This window comes from Armigeres subalbatus, chromosome 1, assembly GCF_024139115.2.
Source record: "Armigeres subalbatus isolate Guangzhou_Male chromosome 1, GZ_Asu_2, whole genome shotgun sequence".
Classification (NCBI taxonomy): domain Eukaryota; kingdom Metazoa; phylum Arthropoda; class Insecta; order Diptera; family Culicidae; genus Armigeres; species Armigeres subalbatus.
Window position 1 is genome coordinate 139,347,141 of NC_085139.1, and position 20,795 is coordinate 139,367,935.

Sequence of the window (20,795 nt, forward strand, 5' to 3'; positions counted from 1 at the left end):
GACTCTGAATCGACACCACCTCCGGCAGTGCGATGAACCTTCTCTGGATGCAACGGCAACGGAGGTGTTCTGGTGGCTATGAATCGGACTTATCTCCAATGGTGCACAGTGTTGATTAGCGATCGCCATCTCGCCTGCTAGAAGTAATTGAGATATCGTCAGGAAACTCCCACACAACATTTTCCCCCCCGGGGGGCACTTTTGTGCGGCATAAGCTCTGCCGGAACGTGAAAGTCATAACCAATTGGCTGAAGTATCAATCGGCAGAAACGGCCATTTGCTGTTATTGCTGTTTGATTTAGTGCAACCAACAACAGAGATGAAAAATCTACCCGGCTGTACAGGTCTAAGCGGTTGTGGCCACGTCGTGATGATGATTATTTGCAGCCCTGAAGTGGTCCACGATTCACCCTAGACACTGTCTGGTGGTAAAGTAAATACTATTGATGCACCAGCGAAGTTTGGTCGCGAGTGCCAGGAAATTAATAATTCATGGTGTGCAATGTTAACAGCAGGTAGATATTATTGGGTGACTGTAAATGTGTATTGAAAGTAATTCCCACCTTGTCATAAATCAGTTATTGAACCTTGTTGCGATCGAATAATATTAAACTGGGGCATTTTTCCTATCGTCCACGTCTATGCGGCAAAACAAATGTTATAGGAAATAGCCCGCATTAAACATCCAAATGTGAATCACGAATGATGCACCAAATTGAAAATCTTCTCATCATTCATCGTTCGCTAAATGGTAGGGGTGGGGGATGTTGTGGTTCACTCGCAGTCAATTGAATCTGGGGAGAATTCGCTATATATGCACAATCACGACCAGTTTCAGGGGTGGAATGGCGAGTGTGAAAAGAGTTACTCCAATTTTTATTTATGTACATCTACTTTTGTATCACGAGTTAGAGAAACAAAGAATCTTCCGTGATCTGATCGCAAGGCGGGCAAGCTACATGACAGTAAAATGGAAATAACATTTCAATTCAGCTTTGCAGCAGCTTCCTGCTAAGTTCGTCTATGTATGTGCCTGGCGATTTGGTGTCGCGCTGACAAAGAAGTTGCATCGATCTGAAGGGATTTTTTTTTATTTGGGAACGTCTCCGCCAGGGAGAAAATCTGCCCGAAGAAGGTACATACGGCATTCTGAATGCGGTCCCTGTTTGCTCTTATGTGACTCTCACGACGACGAAGACGAAATGACGGCGCGACCAAAACGACATTCCACCGTCTGCGCGCAGATCGACCAAAAGAGGAGAACTAGCTGAAATTCCGACCACGCGAGAGATACAGAGATAATGATAAAATCGTGTTTTCCCAAGATCTTCAAACGCTACTATTTTTTGCTGGATAGGCCTTCTGATTATTTGCAATAGCCATAAGCAGATGTGCCGGGGGATGTTTTTCGGTTTTGATACATTTGAAGTGTCTTACCTCCTTTGACAACAATAGGCTAGCATTGGATGAAGTATTAATTGCAAAATATCGTTTAAAAACACCAATGACGGCTAATCAACTTAAAACTTGCGGGGTGTATTCCAGTATTAGGAAACAGCCAACTGTAGTTCCAGTCAATGATGTGTATAATGACAGAGAGTGGGAACTAGGTTTTTTTTCCTTCGCAAAAGCCGATTGACTAGTGCAGGGGTTAGCAGCGAGCAGTATTGAGCGTATTTCCTCCAAGTGTGTCTTTGGCATGGATGCAGTCGCCGACAAATAGACTCGAAAAAGGAGATGCACTGTTTCGGATTCTTTCCGGACGTGGTGGCAACGGCGGCACTGGTGTCGTAAAGGGTGACGCTGCTGATGATTCACTGGGAATGGTATTTTTGCCCATTAACCTCTCGATGGGGGGAAGATGTCTGTCCACTTTCTCGTGCCGCAGAATTTCATAATAATGCAATTTTGTCGGTTAATATGTTGACAATGAGGGGGAAAGGAATGGTTATTAATTAATCTCATGGGAGCAATTATCTATGGTTCATCGATGGTTGCAGACTTGCAGATGAACGAATTCAATAATAAGGGAAAACGTCCAACCGTTGTGGTATGTCCTAATGTTTCGGTAGTGATAAGAGAATTATTTTGAGCTTTTTAGTGGAATGTCTTCACTTGTCATAAGACGAGTTTATACAATCCCATTGAATTCCACCACTTAATTGTATCTTGACAGATACGTATTTCGACCTCAACAGTAAGGCCGTCTTCAGTGTCTTGTACTTGACTCGACTCTGAAGTCGAGTCAAGTACAAGACACTGAAGACGGCCTTACTGTTGAGGTCGAAATACGTATCTGTCAAGATACAATTAAGTGGTGGAATTCAATGGGATTGTATAAACTCGTCTTATGACAAGTTTCGGTAGTGTTAAGAAAGTTGAATTCCATTGAATTCCACCACTTAATTGTATCTTGACAGATACGTATTTCGACCTCAACAGTAAGGCCGTCTTCAGTGTCTTATACTTGACTCGACTCTGAAGTCCACCACTTAATTGTATCTTGACAGATACGTATTTCGATCTCAACAGTAAGGCCGTCTTCAGTGTCTTGTACTTGACTCGACTACGGCCTTACTGTTGAGGTCGAAATACGTATCTGTCAAGATACAATTAAGTGGTGGAATTCAATGAGATTGCATAAACTCGTCTTATGACAAGTTTCGGTAGTGTTAAGAAAGTATATTCGAGATATAATAGCAACACAAACAATTGTGGATTCACTAAAATTATTCGAATCAACCACTAGAACGCATTTTGTTTGACCAAATTTCATTCAAAATGATGAAAAATCAACATTTTCCTTATAAAAAAGTGCGTCCTTCGAGTCTATTATTGCGGTAGTTCTAAGGTCCAATTGTTGTGGTATCGCTTTCCACAAGAAATACAGGCAATATCGCAACAATAGGACTGACCTTAAAAAATATCGCAACAATATTCAACTACATACATCCTTTTATTTCAGTAGTTTGTGTTTATTGTGATAAAAATAAATCAATTGCACAATTGACGTAATATTTACAAAACTATAGATAAAGGTACCATATTCGACTACTGAAATAAGATAAACAGTTTATTTTTAAAGAATTTTGAAATCTATTTTTTTGACGCGGTGATTAACCCCTTCATAATAGGTCGTTTCACCCTATAGAATCATGAAAGTGGAACGAATATTCGCTTCTTTTTGCCTTTCTCGTACACTGTAACGTAAAGGCTAGAGTGGGGCAATCATGTGCTTTAAGTATATATTAACACAAATATTTAAGAGATAATAACATTTAATTGATGTATAATGAACATTTATTAGGGAATGTTTAAAGATTACGTAACTCTTAAAAAGGGAGGGGGTTCTAGAAATGTACACTTTCATACGAAAAACCATTGTTTTTTTTTTTATATACAAAACACTACAGAGATAAAAATATATCAGGTTTCGCGTATCGTAAACAAAGGAATTTTCCTTAAAAAATCACCAATCACGTAACGTAAAATTTGGCTATTTCATCACCCCTCCCCCTATCTTACAATTCTTATATGAATCCTCTAAAAATATATGGATCGTCATTAGGGTGGCTCAAATTGATATGGGAAAAACTTTTTTCATTTTTTTTTTGATGGGCCGCCCTCTTATTCGGTTCTATTTGATGCCTTGATGCTCCGGACAAAGTTTCAGCCAAATCGGTCAACGTTTGGGCGTGCTAAACTCGTTGGAAGTTTATACGCAAAAATGTATGCAGAAACATCCAAAAACAGTGAATTGCTGTTGGACGTCACAACTTACGATGAAGAACTATGATACCCATTCAGATCTTGAAGAATTTAATACAGAATGTTATGCAGCAAACCGCGAGAAGATTAGAGTTTGCCCGGCTAAGTTATTAGCATTTTTTCTCTGAAGTGGGGTTTGAGCAAATTTCGTTTCTTTTACCATTGAAGAGAAATAAATTCACCCCTACAACACTCCAGTAAAATGCTGATATCTCTGTCTAAAAAACTCAAATCTTCTCGCGGTTTTCAGCATAACATTCTGTATTTAATTTTACAAGAACTGAATGAGTATCATAAATCTTGGTCGTAAATTGTGCCGTCCAACTGCAACTATAAACATCCAACGAGTTTAGCACCGCCCAAACGTTGTCCGATTTGGCTGAAATTTTGTCCAGAGCATCAGGGCATCAAAAAGAACCGAATAAGAGGGCGGCCCATCAAAAAATTCGAAAAAGTGTTTTTGAGCCACCCTAATCGTCATACACCTCGCAACCCCTCCCTGCTAAGCGTTGCGTAATTTATGAATGTTTCTTTTGATTAAATGAAATCATCATTTAGACGAAATTGTGTTTTCGTACTATGTTCAGATGTACAACAAGTCCTAATACAATTTCATTATTTCGCTTCAGTGCTTTGTTCGCTAAGTCCTTTCTAACACCAAATTACTTCAACTTACCCTTAAAACTTGTGATAATTTTCGATTTCTGTCCCTTTTTTCTTAATTGTGTATCTTTACGCTTTGGAAGTAGTCTTATTCCGGCCGGAGATACGGGTTTGACACCAGAACTTGAAGATTCACATGCGTACTCTTGCCCCAACCGTTCCTGCGTACTTTTAACGAACAGTCCTAAAATTTATTCAAGTAATGGTTTTGACTTCTTAGAAAACCAACCGGATTGGTGTTCACCTGATTGAACGTATGGTAATGAAATACTAGTTGCGAAAAAAACACAATTATTTTTAGCAAAATGACAAAATTATCTAACTCCATATCTCCCTTGTTGTTTATTCAAATCGTTTACAATTACACATGTCTAAGACGAATTAAGTACTCTCCATTTAATTCCACTATTTAATTTTCGATATCTTTTCAGATACGTATTTCGACCACAACTGTGTGGTCGAAATACGTATCTGAAAAGATATCGAAAATTAAATAGTGGAATTAAATGAAGAGTACTTAATTCGTCTTAGACGGTTGAATACATTCCACTAAAAGAGCTTTATATATTTTTATGAATTACACATGATAATAGTTGGCCAGAATACCTGTCAAACTGATGCAGTGCTGCTAGTTTATCTTTTTTTATTACATAAAAAAACGAAAACGTACTTTTACCCCACGCGCACTCTTGCCCACTCTATTCTACGGTCAACATACTATTTTTTAATAATGCTTCGTCATGCCGCTAGGTCAATTAATCAGGTTTTTTCACGTTCTCGTTCTTATACAGCAATGTTTTGGTTAGTCGAAAGACTAGCGATTTGGTGAAGGCTGTGTCAATTAAATACTCCCCTCATAGTCATTTGAAGGTACGAACATGTTTGATGTTTGATTACTGGGATTTCACGATTTTTCTGCGTTTTAGTACGAACGCATTCAATCTTGCACTAATTTATTTACTCTCCGACCGCACAAAGCACAAACTCGAATCTTGCGACGTTTCTGCGTCCTAACACGAACGCGTTCAATCTTACACTAATTTATTTACTCACCGACCGCACAGAGCACTAACCCGGATTTTTCGAATATTTTGCGTCTCAATACGTACGCGTTCAATCTTGCATTAATTTATTTACTCAACGACTGCACAATTCACAAACCCGAGCTTCGCGAATATTTTGCGTCAGACCGACCGCACAAAGCACAAACCCGGATTTCGCGACTTGTCAGCGTCATAAAACGAACGCGTTCAAACTTTTTGTTTTTTCATCGATCGCACAAAGCACAAACCCGGATCGTTTCAGATTTCGCGAATATTTTGCATCCTAATTCGAACGCGTTCAATCCTGCACTAATTTATTTACTCACCGACCGCGCAAAGCACAAATCTGGATCTCGCGAATATTATGCGTCCTAATACGAACGCGTTCAGTCTTACACTAATTTATTTAATCACCGACCGCACAGAGCACAAACCAGGATTTCGCGAATATGTTGCGTCTTAATACGTACGCGTTGAATCTTGCACTAATTTATTTACTCATCGACTGCACAATTCACAAACCCGAGCTTTGCGAATATTTTGCGTCCGACCGACCGCAAAAAGCATAATCCCGGATCTCGCGACTTTTCAGCGTCATAAAACGAACACGTTCAATCTCGCACTAATTTTTTTCTCATCGACCGAACCCAGCCACCCTCAGCATGGTCTTGCTTTGTAGCCGCCCAACTTATCGCACGGCTAAAAAGGGGCCTTAGTTTATCACTATTAAATATAATTACGTACAGCGTTTGCAAGAGCCGTAAGGTATGCAACTATTTATGATATATGTTTCACACTAGAGTGAAACTAAATGATTGAATCGGGAAAGCCATCGCAACCGCTAGGTAGATTAATCCATTGCATTTTCACAATAATTTACAATTAATTGATTGCATTTTTATAATACCACAGTAAACTAAATTGACAATCTAGATTTGTTCGTAATTTTCAAAACATTTCGATAGAATTTGAGTTTATCTGTTTCCAGTACATTACTTAATGGATCATCCATAGCTCAGCAGAAAGATTTGAGGCTACCAGGCAGACCATGCTAGAGGTGGTCCAGTAAGTAACAATAAATAAATTAAAAAAATCGAAATTTTTGATTTGTTCAATAGTACTTAGATAGAATATTTAATATTGGGATACGTTTGGCTGAAACGATTATTAGGTCAAAAATGGTTTGGCCGAAAATGTCTTTTGGCTGAAAATGACATACGACCGAAAAGGAATGGCGGAACTGTTTATTTGGCTAAAAAAGCCATTCGGTCATTCGGCCGAAAATGTCGTTCGGTCGAACTGGTCCCTTGGCCAAAAAAGTTGTTTGGACGAAAATATTATTTGGCCAAACGATATACATACGGCTAAAAATGATATTTTCTCAACAGGTAATCTGGCCAAAAATGTCGATCCATTCGGCCAAATGACCCTTTCTGCCAAACTATCAGTTCGATCAATTGACCTATCCAGGCAAACGACCTCTCCGGCCTCTCCGGCTGACATTTTTAACCACATGGGTTTCGGCCCAATGGTTCGTTCTTCTTCTTATTGGCATTACATTTCTCACTGGAAGTTTGTCGCCTCGCTGCTTAGCATTCAGCACTTCCACAGTATTCGTATATCATGAGGTCAACACAATGTTACTTTTATACCCAGGAAAGTCGAGACAATTTTCAACCCGAAAATTTCCTAGACCAGACCAGTCATCTTCACCATGGTCTTGCTTTGTAGCCGCACATCTTATCGCACGGCTAAGGAAGACCCCCACAATGGTTTGTTCGGCCAAATGACATGTTTAGCTAAACAACTTCCGGCCCACTGACATCACAACCCGGGCAGAAGCCATGAACAGAATAACAAAACATGATATGGACTTGATTGATATAAGAGATAAAAGAACAGGCAACAATATCAAAAATTTGCACTGAAATATCATTTCAATATCAAGATATGCTATGGATAAGAACAAACTAATGGCACATGATATTGATTACTTCTTACAAATAGCATAACTTGATCTCCATATGATATTTTAGTGCAAAATATTGATATTATCGTCTGATCTTTTATCTCTTATATCAATCATGTCCATATCTCATTTTGCTATCTTATCAACATTTGATATTAATGAGCTATTTTCGTCTACTCGGGAAGAAGCACAATCGAAGCGAATTTGATAGCAGCTTATTTCTGACTGAATTTGATCATATTGCAACAATCCATCTGAAGCATATGCTGGGATTAGGCCAAATGGCCCTTCTCGTTGTTTGACCAAAAGTTATTCGGTGGAAACCCATTTGTCTGAATGAAACGTTGAATCGAAAATCGTCTTGAATTTCGGTCTTACTGTGCTTCATATGGATGCCATTTTGATTTTTTTTATTCCTTTCTTCATTTGGTAGAACCGCTACTGTGCCGAGATCTACTGTGATATTCTGCTGCCAAAATCCACACAGAATCTATTTTTAGATTTTCCATTATTCATTGTTGTTGTCATTGCTGGTCCATCTCGCCATGTTTCGTGAATCCAATGATCGTAGCGTATTGTTCGTTTGCCATTTATTCGAGTACGTTGGAGGAGGAATACCTCCGAGAAGACCAATTTATCAGTCGTCATCAGGCAGTTGTAACGGTAAGGGCGTTCCCTAATACGCCACCGTATAGGCTGCGTATATCCTGCGACTGACGAGGGTTTGGTGGAGGAGCTGGGAGTCAAACCCATGACCATTCGCTTGCAAGCCTGATCGATAAACACCCATATTCCATGGTCTTAGGTCAAATAATTGGTCCATGTGACCGGCATTTTGAATTTCTAGTACACTTTTGTTGTAGGATAAAGACAAAAATATATTTTTTTCGGAAATCGTTTACAGAGATCTTAGAGTCCAGTATAAAGAGTACGTCATGTATATATGAGACGGAACTGGATAAACATATGTAGGGGAAACTGGGGTAATATGCACCCCCGGGGCAAAACGACCCTTTGACGTTTTTGAGGACATTTTCGGCAATTTTTTGAGAGTATTTGCTACAGAGTATATTTTTTTTTGTTCGGGATGAACCACTGCATCCATTTCATTGAACTTTTGTAGTATACCCATGTCATTTGGTTAGTGCATGTCTTTCTGCTCCATTTCTATTGAGAAGAAGTGAAGTAGTCATTTTTTATTCATATATTTATCAATATTAATGCCTCTTTAGATTAAGGTACCGCTAATTATACACTTCGAAAAATGGCTTCCAAAATAGCTACCAACTCAACAGAGTTTATAGTTTGGATCTCGAACTACCAGTCAAGCAGTAAACATTTTTGAAAATATGCCTGAAACACCGCCAAAAATGCCAAAAGGTCGTTTTGCCCCGATGGTGCATTTTACCCCACTTTACCCTACATGTATTTCTTAAATCACATTGTTCTTTCAGCTAAATGATTCAGCTGTTTGAATTACAAAAATGTTCCAAACAGATCATACATCTGAACAAGTTAGAAACAGTTCGTTCTTTTAAATCTGCGAAAAAGGCGAAGTTCACTTCGCACACACGATACCAGTAAATCATTCACCCTCCGAAAGGTCTACATAAATAATGGGCACTCGAATCAATATTCCCGATTTTAACGTAACTTTTTTTCTGCAATTCAACAGCAGTAACCGACAACGATATACTGACTTCCGATCCAGCACTCATTGGATGCCGACCTGCGGATGCCGCAAGAAACCAAAAGTTGTATCAAGATTCACATGGTACACCAGAAGGGAGCGCGAAGCCCAGACATGCGCGCGTAATAATTTATAGCACGTTTGAGCTACCTTCGAGATAAGCACGACTTTGAAATTGGCAAGATTTGCACTTTTTGTTGTGCAAGAAGGTATTGGATGTTATTGTATTGAACTGCAGAAAATTCTAAAACAGATCAAAACTGTTACTGATACAAAGGGAAACGACAAGCAAGCAATTTATTTTTAAAATTCGAGTTTAGTTACGTCTTGTAGTTCGATTGCAGAAGTTTACTGTTAAGCTTTTTTTTTCATGATAATATTCAATATTATTTGCTTCATTGCCTCAGAAAAGTCCAACTTCTCCAAAGGTGGGTTGGTACTATCTTTACTCCCTTCTAGTTCAAGTCCAGTTGGTGCCTTGCCGCGGGTTTGGCTAATCCTACTGCGACAGTGGCGAGGCCACATATCGATGATCAAGGAGCTGTTTTAGCCGAAGCAGCGTTTTTAGATACAATTTTATTATTACTGTTTGTTTACCGCCTGCTCATATACTGCATCTCGCGTGATCTACCGCAAGCAGAACGGTCATCTTGGAGTAGGTATGGCGCATTGTTACCAAAGACTCGAAATAATCGCTTCAAAGATTTTCTTCTCATTGGTGAATTTGCCGTTCGATTTAACAATAGTAAAGATTTTTTCTGTCAAAACCTCTTTAAATTGAATGAAAAAAATGAGGGCTCTCGTTTTATCTTCTGAAAACATGTTAAAAAATTTAATTTTATTATTTCACTGATTTCGGTAAATATTTTACTCTACTGGCTCGCTCTATACTGTTCTCCTCTACAACGGAACGAAAAAAAATCAACAAGCTGGCCAATTTCAAAGGAGAATTCTACTGGAGCTACCATACCGACTTTTTCGTTATTCGTGTAGTGTATCTAGTGACGTGTGCTCGATCGAAATATGAGGTAAAATTATGAGGCCGATGGGAAGCTACTCCCTTGTCCCGCTAAAGCACCACACAACACCAGCAACAGCTTCACAACCGAAACGAATCCGATCAGCAGGCATGTCGATTAATAAATAAAACGTATCGGGAACAATATTAGCTACACACTTGTACGACTAAGGTTTGGTTCGTTAGAGCTTGAGGTGGTGTATCGAACTCGCAGCCGTTGATCGGTACTGCAATACGTGAATGAGTTGTACGACGCTTCTCTGAAATTTAGAATGATGTTGTGGCGGATTGCGAGGTGACCCAGGTTGTGTAAAATTGTGTCACGTCTGAGGCGCATCACGACCCCCGGTTTCCTTTTGCTTATCATGAAACTAATGGGAATGTGACACGTTTGATTACATAGGAGGTCGCAGTTAAAAAAACGACACTGGACAGATTTACGTTTGCCGAAATAATGAAAGTTTTTTTTTCATGTTTTTGATCGACATCCTTGTGATGAAATATGCTTCTTATATGTTTTTGATCGAATAATCAATATTTTTAGGGTGATGATTATACAGCAATGATTGTTTGGTTAGCTATATTTTTTGCTGCTATTGATATAAATCTCGATTCTTGGTAAACCCTAAATTACTTTGTAAAATAAGATTAATATGATCACAGTTCCAGCAACAAGCAAATTCTGATCCTACAAATTTTATTCATTACTAGCTGTATGTACCCGGCCTTGTCCGGGATTGCCAGTTTGCTCCGCAGCTGTTGGAATTGCCAATTTGATTTAGCTAAAACCAGTAGGTAATAAATAACCCCCGTACTTCCTCAATTGATAAGAAGATCAAACGATTGGTTTGAGAACATCTAATGATTAAAAGAAGGTAGATATCACTTTTAAAAACATCAATTCCGACAAATAAACTCTTGTTATATTCTTGGAAATTATATTACCGAGAAAAAAATGTTTACCGTAACTGTCATATTCGGAGAAGTGTCATTTTCGAGAAATTGTCATTTTCAGCGAAATTTCATATTCGAGGAAATGTCACATTCGGAGAAATGTCACATTCGGGGAAATATCATTTATAAGAATTTGTCATTTTTGGGGAAACGTACGTTATATTCGGGGAAATGTCACGTTCGAAGAAATATCATATTTGCGTATTTTTTTAAGGATTGGCATATTCGAGGAATTTTCATATTCAAGGAAATGTCATTTTCGAAGAAATATTTTCAAGGATGTGATGCTTGCGGAAAATTTTATTTTTGGAGATGTTATTTCCGGGAAAATGTTTATTTTTTTGTAATTTTTTTAACCAAAAGGATTTGTTTCCGGGTTATTTTACAATTTACTAAACTAAATAATGGGGAATTTAAAGTATGCCCAACGTTAGATATGCCTATCGTACATTATCTCCTACGTTTTTTACGCCTGACCTACTGATGCTTAACCTCACGCACCTTACTCCTCCTTTACACCTCCTGTTTCCGTTCAACTGCATTTATAATCGCATGCTAAGCATAAAGGATATATGTCCTAATTTTTAAGGATATCGATAAAGGGGCTCAGAAGTTTTACCGCTTTCTTCAATGACACTCCAACTCCTCTACAATCGTCCCCTTAGGATTGAGAGTATGTGTCTCAAATTTGGTTCAAACGGACCCATACATTTAAAAGGTACGTAAAACGTTCGTTTCATTTTCATGCCCTTCCTTCCTTCCTCCCTTGTTAGAGATTATGCGTTCCACATTTGGTGCAAATCGGTTGAGGGGCTCAAAAGCTACAAAAGATAGTAAACTAAACAATACACCCCGTCCTTCCCATTTCCTAATGACTCTCTCAAACCCTTTGTTATCTTCCCTTGGGGATAGAGAATGTGTGTTCCAAATCTGGTTGAAATCTGACCTGGGGGTTAACAGTTATCCTAATTGTTCGTACCCCAACCCCGTCCCCCTTTTTACAATGACCTTCCTACCCCCATTGTTATCTTCTCTGTAGGATAGAGAATATGTGTACCAAATTTGGATGCAATCGGTTCAGGAGGTTCAGAAGTTACACTGAATTTTTTGAGCAATATCCCTCCCTCCAGAACACTCCTCTATTTTACAAATCAGCCTCCCATATGATTGGCTCCTTATATTGAATATGTGTACAAATATTGGTTGAAATCGGTGCTGGGGGCTGGGAGTAACACTGAATTGCTCATTTTCCAAAGACGACACCTCCCCCCATACCCTCCCTCCTTTCCGAATGACCACCCCCCCCTTTGTTATCTTCTCCTTAGGATAGAGGATGTGTGTACCACATTTGGTTGAAATCGGTCCAGGGGTTCAGAAGTTACACCAAATTGCCCGTTTTCTAAAGAATACCCCTCTCACCAGACCCCTCCCCCCTTCCCAAATTGCCCTACCATATGATCGTCTCTTCATAGTGAATATGTGTACAAAATTTGGTTGAAATCGGTCCTGGGAGTTGAAAGTTACACAGAATTGTGCGTTTTCTAAATAAAACACCTCCCACCACCCCTCCCCCTTTTCCAAATGACCATCCCACACCTTTGTTAACTTCCCCTGAGGATAGAGAATGTGTGTACCAAATTTGGTTGAAATCAACCGAGTGGTTCAGAAGTAGTTAGCGAACATACATACATAGATTGGTTTTTATATATATAGATAGACACTTAACTTCTCGCACTTGGGCTTTACACGTCTCCCAGTTTAGTGCTCATGAGGAACTTCCATAGTTATTGCCTGTGAGTAGCGAATGAAAACTGAAGCAGCATTGTCCTTTATCGCAACTCGAAACAAGCAATATTTTCGGTTGTAAATTTATTAGTTGTCAAGATTTGATTTGAATTTGAATACTTGACATCTTTCAATATTGTTTTAGAAATATACAAATAATCGCAGTTTGAAAAGGGTAGCCCTTATTTTGTACCGTAACGACCAATAAAAAATGAAAAACGATCCGTAAATATCACTTGATTGTTCCATAAAACGCTACCGCAAATCCATAAAATAGCTCAGGAGTATCTATAAAGAATAATTTTAAGGTCCATAACTACGCTTAAATTTAGCAATTAATAGAAATTGATTGCTTAATTTTAGCGTATAGTTATGGATCTTAAAATTATTCTTTATGGGGGCTCCTGAACTATTCTATAGATTTATGGTAGCGTTTTACGGAACAATTGGGTTTTCTTTACGGATCGTTTTTATTTTTTATAGATCATTCATTATTGTTTATATGCAAAAGAATGGTATGCCTCCCAACAAGTATACCTCCTTGCCATAAAAGATACATTTTCATGTGATTGGCAGGCAGTGAGAGGTTTTCAATTTATAACCGTGAAAAGGCTAATAAAATAGTGTGTGGAAAAGCAGGCTAAACTCCAGTTGGAATGTAGAGTCATTGTACTTAAATTCTGCTTCCTGAACAAGGTCTCTGCAGTGAGTTAAATAACACGAATTGAACAACCAGCATCTGTCGTGGACTTTCAGCCCAATAAAAGCAACATTCCTTTGGTAATGCTTTTTATATTTTCAATTAATTGGATCGATGGATGAGCCCTATTTTATGAGACAAAACGCCATAAAACTAGTGTACGTTTTCATCTTCAAGACAGACATTTTTCACGCGCCCTAGATGTATTTCTCTGTTTCCAGTAGATTCCTGTGGAGCGATCTCCCCCGGGGTTGATAGTAAACCACAATTGAAAAAATCTGTCTTACGCTTAACAAATTTCCCATCTATTTGGAAGTGGTTTATTATTAAGGGACAGCACGCTGCTTGTCTGAAATGAAAGTTTTCGCTTCGTAGGAGTTACATTTTCTGACAGTCTCATATTACTACCAGAGCTACACTACTTGAAGTACAGATTGCTGGGACTGAATGTTTTCCTAATTATTTAATGATTTGATCGTTGAGCCGGGGGCAGACTGGATTTCAAGTCTGTATAGAATCTTTACTGCTGATTGCCGTTGGATTGCCATTTGGAAATACATTTGAGTTTTTATGGTTCAGTTAAGCCGTTAAACCTTCGAATCGGATCGAATGGAACCATTTCGAAGCATTTTGTTTCATGAGGCAGACAGACCGGCGTCTGGCAGTGAAAACATAGTGATGGGAGACAAAACCTGAAACTCAAAACCTTTTACTTGACATCATTAATTCTCATTATCGGTTTCTTGTAAGCGCCTGTGGATAAAGCGGTACGGCGGCGCCGATCATGTAGAGGACCGCACACAGCAGGAAGGCTTTCAACAAATGGCGGAATTAGTCGTTTAACACTCCACGCAGAAGTGAACACATCGATTTGACTTGCTTTGTAGAAATCAGATCCCATGAAATTTATACCAATCACCACCGTCGTCAGCATCTGTGGAAATGCTCTTACTTTCAAAAAGTTTTTTTTTCATTTGATGCAAAGGTACAAGACATTTTGTTTTCCAATAACGAATAAATCATTTTTTGGCTGCTTTTTGACTTTGCTACATGCATGTTATATGTAGGTACAATGCAATTGTACATATTGTATTATCCATCATTATACCAAACTGCAATAATGTTTATTCCAAGAGTTGGTGTATTTGATAACTTGCTTCAGCATGCTTTGTCATGGTATCTGCAGTGACTTTCCTTCAACAAGCTTCGAATAATTACTGTACGAAAATTATTTAAAATAATTGGATAAATACATTTATTGCAATTATTATTCCATCCACAAAGCAGATGTTTTGCAAATCTTCCCTTATTTAGTCAAAATATTTCAAACCCACCGAACTAATGTCATCTTGTACTTCTTGATTCTTTTTCAAGTTTCTAACCAAATAAAATAGTTAAATCAGATAGAAAGCTCATTTGGAATTTGAATATTGCATTTCACTCAAACCTAGGATGCCAAATTTCGGAATCTCAAAACATTTGGGAAAAAAGTAAGAGAGCTATTTACCAAAAATTAACCAGAAAATTTGGTGTATAACGTCAACAAAATATAGCAATGGCATAAAAACTAGTGCCAGTCATTAGCAATTATAGTAGAATTGGTTGAAGAGTTTAAATAACGAATGGTGTTATAGACAATAAAAAAAAAAACATACCTGGCAATTTGTCCGAATTGGACGAGAACAGCACACAGAGTCCAGTTTCGTAGTTGACAGAGGCGCAAGAGTCATTGCTTTGACAAGCCTCAAGACAGTCGGTTAACATCAGCGTTCCGGGGATGGAGTCGAGCAGTTTGTTGGGTGCCGAGAAAACATATCTGGAAAGAAAATTTATGCATAACATAGTATTGCTGAAATGAATATAGATTCTGGGACATTAATTGTAATTGTTCATTCGTATGCAATGTAAGGTTGCCCAAGTCCTTTATCAGCCCGGATTGTCCACGTTGTAATTCGTATGGAGGAAGCACCCTGATTTTTATGGATAAATGTACAATAACAAACTTTTATCAACATCGGAGTGTGAGACAAACTTCCATTGACTAGTGGCACATAATCCGCAATTCAAACAAAAGTGTCGTTCCCTTACGCATATCTCCAACAATTAGGTCGCGTCTAATTAATTACTTCGCCCAATTAAATCATATTTTAACTGCATTATCATCAATTTTTGATAATTAGTTTTTAATTAAAATTGGTTTTTATCACCGCATAACTTTATCATCACTGATTTCATTAGCTTTCACGGGGAGATCAAAACCAATTCTGATTCAAAACTGGACTTACCGGGTTCGATTTTTATTCGAGTCGTAAATTTGCTCGACAGCGGCTTAAGGCATCAGGCCGACAACAGTTTAAGCCGCGATTGGCGTCAATCGGCGTGGCCCATTTTTATAGATTTTCCACAGGAAATTTATAAAAATTGCCAAAATTTGGTATTATTAGGAAAACAACAAATTCTAGTTTCGTTCGTCTTTTTTTAATTTATTAATTGAAATTTTCGTATTTCCACGGGATTTTATTTTAATCTCCTTAGACTGCATGGTTGGCGATATGAAGCCTTGGACTGAGCTGAACCTATTCCAAAGACCTGAATTATTCCAAAGTCCGTTGATTTGGATTTGGCAGATTAAGATTTGGCATGGCGTACCTGAAGCAATAAAATAGACCCCATTTCGCGGTCCTTAGCCTTAGCCGGGGTACGAGCAACCTTAGGGACGATTGGGTAACCATCCCCGGTGAGAACTTTGGTCGTACGCTGACAGGGAACTGGGAAGGGTTACTCCTTTCCGGAGGTGCAAATCTCTCCATATTAGGGGCGGCTGATCATCGTCCGAGTGCCAGCGAAGGACTCTAAGCAAAACTGTGCGCAATGGTCCTCCGGAGACTAAGGGGCAGGGCTAACAATAGTCATCGTCATAGCACGAAATGCCACAGTAGCGACGAGGTGCAGTGTCTTCATTGCTACTCCACATATCATCAATGACGCGCCCGACGTTAGCTTTCGTCGTATAATCAAATCGTCATGACGACATCGAAGAACGAAGACTTCATACCGTTTTTCTTCAAACGGCAGCTGCCATGCGAAAATTTTTATTAATCCTTTGTAATAATGAGTTTGAAGTGACGTATGACAGCGTTATGAATGTTATCGATACGTTTATGTTACCAAAGTTCCTACTATTTGTTTATTTGAGACGCCATTATGTTCTTAACCAGTCCGTCTATAATGACGTACAATCAATTGTGTGAAGAAGTGACGACGAAAATCGTCATAACTTTTACTTGCGCGACTATCGTCGTGATATGCATGCGGCGCGAAGAAAATGAACAGGTGTTGCGTCGTGCAATGTTATGACGCAGACTTAATTTTTTTCGCTTTCTTCATACGACGAGAATGACTATTGTAAGCCCTGGTTTAGAGGTAATCATATTATCTACCAGAGCTACGGCAACGCACACGAGATGGGAACAGCTTTCATAGTGATGGGCGATATGCAAAACCGCGCGATTCTTCAACTTCAGCATAATCAACGTCCATAGCCCACACTCCGGAAGCACTGATGATGATAAGGACGCATTCTACGCGCAGCTGGAACGTGAGTACGACAGCTGCCCAAGCCACGACGTCAAAATCATCATGGGAGATTTGAACGCTCTGGTTGGCCAAGAGGAGGAGCTTAGACCGACTACTGGAAAGTTCAGCGCTCACCGGCTGACGAACGAAAACGGCCTATGACTAATTGAATTCGCCGCCTCCAAGAATGGCCATTCGCAGCACCTACTTCCAACACAGCCTCCCGTATCGGTACACCTGGAGATCACCACTGCAGACAGAATCACAAATCGACCACGTTCTGATTGATGGACGGCACTTCTCCGACATAATCGACGTCAGGACATATCGTGGCGCTAACATCGACTCTGACCACTATCTGGTGATGGTGTTAAACTGCGCCCAAAACTATCCGTCATCAACAATGTTCGGTACCGACGACCGCCGCGGTACGACCTAGAGGGACTGAAGCAACCTGATGTCGCCACTGCATACGAGCAGCATCTCGAGGCAGCGTTGCCGGAAGAGGCTGAGCTCGATGGGGCCCCTCTTGAGGACTCCTGGAATACAGTTAAAGCAGCCATTAACGACGCAGCGGAGAACAACGTCGGGTATGTGGGACGAAGTCGGCGGAACGATTGGTTCGACGAAGAGTGCAGACAGATTCTGGAGGAGAATGACGCAGCGCGGGCGGTCGCGCTGCAGCAAGGTACCCGGCAGAACGTGGAACGTTATAGACGGAAGCGGAGACAGCAGACCCGCCTTTTTCAGGAGAAGAAACGCCGCCTGGAAGAAGCGGAGTGCGAAGAGATGGAACAGCTGTGCCGTTCTCAAGAAACACGCAAGTTCTATCAGAGCTCAACGCATTCCGCAAAGGCTTCGTGCAGCGAGCCGAAATGTGTAGGGATAAGGATGGGCGCATCTTGACGGACGAACTTGTGGTGATCGAAAGCAGCACTAAGAGGAACATTTGAATGGCGCTGAGAGTACAGGCAGTGGAAGTCAAGGCAGCGGAGGAGATGACTACGTCAGTTCAGCGGACGATGGAAGCCAACCAGGAAGTTAAGTTCTCAAGAAACACGCAAGTTCTATCAGAAGCTCAACGCATTCCGCAAAGGCTTCGTGCAGCGAGCCGAAATGTGTAGGGATAAGGATGGGCGCATCTTGACGGACGAACTTGTGGTGATCGAAAGCAGCACTAAGAGGAACATTTGAATGGCGCTGAGAGTACAGGCAGTGGAGGTCAAGGCAGCGGAGGAGATGACTACGTCAGTTCAGCGGACGATGGAAGCCAACCAGGAAGTTAAGGTTGCCATCCAACAGCCAAAGATCAATAAAGCAGCTGATAAGGATGGTATCGGAGCTGAGCTCATCAAGATGGGCCCGGAAAAGATAACCACTTGCCTACACAAACTGATAGTCAGAATTTGGGAAACTGAACAGCTACCAGAGGAGTAGAAGGAAGGGATTATATGCCCCATCTACAAGAAAGGCGACAAGCTGGAGTGTGAGAACTTTCGAGCGATCACCATCCTTAATGCCGCCTACAAAGTGATATCCCAGATCATCTTCCATCGTATGTCACCATTAGTGAATGAGTTCGTGGGAAGTTATCAAGCCGGCTTCGTTGACGGCCGCTCGACAACGGACCAGATCTTGACTGTACGGCAAATCCTTCAAAAATGTCGTGAATACCAGGTCCCAACGCACCATCTGTTCGTTGATTTCAAGGCGGCATTCGACAGTATAGACCACGCAGAGCTATGGAAAATTATGGACGAGAACAGCTTCCCCGGGAAGCTTACCAGACTGATCAAAGCAACGGTGGATGGTGTGCAAAACTGTGTGAAGATTTTGGGCGAACACTCCAGTTCGTTCGAATCGCGCCGGGGACTAAGACAAGGTGATAGACTTTCGTGCCTGTTGTTCAACATTGCGCTATAAGGTGTCATCAAATATAGTATATTAACAATATAGTCCACTTCGTAAATCCCCATATATTAGGCAAGAGACAGCACATTAACACCATCTTGCGTCACAAAAGGCAACTAATGCCTAAAAACGATAGCCAAGGGGTGCGTTAATTGCGAAAATTACACTTATTTTACAATTTTTGAAAATTTTAATTACATTTTTTTAAATTTTATTTTTAAACTCAGATATCAAAATGGGGTCATGGGATGATTTTTAGCATATCATTTGAAATGTTATGTTGCATATTGAATTATACGTTTAAGCACCCCTCGGAATGTTTCTGCACTACATTGCTTGCCTTTTGTGACACCGCGGCGCTGCTGCATTGTCTCTTCAAATCAGCCAGAGTGAACTATATTGGTAATAGAGTATATTTGGTGTCATGCGGAGAGCCGGGTATAACAGCCGGGGTACAATTTTCAACAGATCCAGTCAATGTATGTGTTTCGCGGATGATATGGACATCGTCGGCCGAATATTTGCAAAGGTGGCAGAACTGTACACCCGCCTGAAACGTGAAGCAACAAATGTAGGACTGGTGGTGAATGCGTCAAAGACAAAGTACATGCTGGTGGGCGGAACCGAGCCCAACAGGACCCGCCTGGGAAGCAGTGTTACGATAGACGGGGATACCTTCAAGATGGTCGAGGAATTCGTCTACCTTGGATCCTTGCTAACGGCTGATAACAATGTTAGTCGAGAAATGCGAAGGCGCATCATCTGTGGAAGTCGCGCCTACTACGGGCTCCAGAAGAAAATGCGGTCAAAAAAGATTCGCCACCGCACCAAATGTGTCATGTACCGGTTGTCCTCTACGGACATGAAACATGGACAACGATTGAGGAGGACTTGCAAGCACTCGGAGTATTCAAGAGACGGGTGCTTAGGACTATCTTTGGCGGTGTGTGGCGGCGAAGAATGAACCACGAGCTCGCCCAGCTCAACGGCGAACCCAGTATCCAGAAGGTAGCTAAAGCCGGAAGGGTACGATGGGCAGGGCATGTTGCAAGAATGCCGGACAGCAACCCTGCAAGGATGGTGTTCGCTTTCGATCCGGCAGGTACGAGACGGCGTGGAGCGCAGCGAGCGAGTTGGGCAGACCAGGTGCAAAACGACTTGGCGAGCGTGGGGCGCATTCGAAGATGGAGAGATGCGGCCTCGATCCGTGTATTGTAGCGTCAAATTGTTGATTCAGTGTTATCTGTTTAGATGTAAACTAACATGCTCCTATATCAATAACATTCGCAAAACAGGCAATTTTGGCTCAATTTGTGTAGTGTTTTGTTGTTTTCCGACGTGCTCACTGCTGAAAAAAATCTCAAAAATGAGAAACAAAACATATAGCGCACCAATTCTTTGTTTTCGAATGGCATTGATTTGGGTACATGGTATGAATTCAAGGAGCAGTTCTTCTAAATGGAAAAAATATAACTTTTAAAATCTAAAATTGCAATTATAAAAGACGAATTTTCCATAAAAAAATCAAAATGTTTCATTGGAAAAAAAATACAAAACTTTTATACACAAATCAATATTAGCAATAAACAATTATAAAATTTTCTACAAAAAAAATAGAACTTTCCACAAAAAAAAACAATAAAGAGTAATAAAAAAAATAAGAAAAATTATGCTAAAAAATAGGAAAAAGCAATAAATTAGAATAAATGTTCCATTAA

At 40.1% G+C, this 20,795-nt stretch overlaps 3 protein-coding genes across 4 annotated transcripts in view; 2 read left to right on the forward strand and 1 right to left on the reverse strand.

Annotated features, from left to right (window-relative positions):
• LOC134205178 (uncharacterized) overlaps positions 1–20,795 on the forward strand; it is a 429,605-nt gene that overhangs the window by 104,286 nt on the left and 304,524 nt on the right. The gene's annotated exons all lie outside the window — the stretch shown is intronic.
• Positions 1–20,795, forward strand: part of LOC134205177 (autophagy-related protein 16-1) — a 310,392-nt gene that overhangs the window by 70,871 nt on the left and 218,726 nt on the right. The gene's annotated exons all lie outside the window — the stretch shown is intronic.
• Positions 1–20,795, reverse strand: part of LOC134205176 (uncharacterized) — a 392,624-nt gene that overhangs the window by 49,847 nt on the left and 321,982 nt on the right. The window contains exon 5 of the mRNA XM_062680182.1: positions 15,246–15,406. Within this exon, the coding sequence (XP_062536166.1) occupies positions 15,246–15,406 (161 nt within the window). The remainder of the gene's footprint in view (positions 1–15,245; positions 15,407–20,795) is intronic.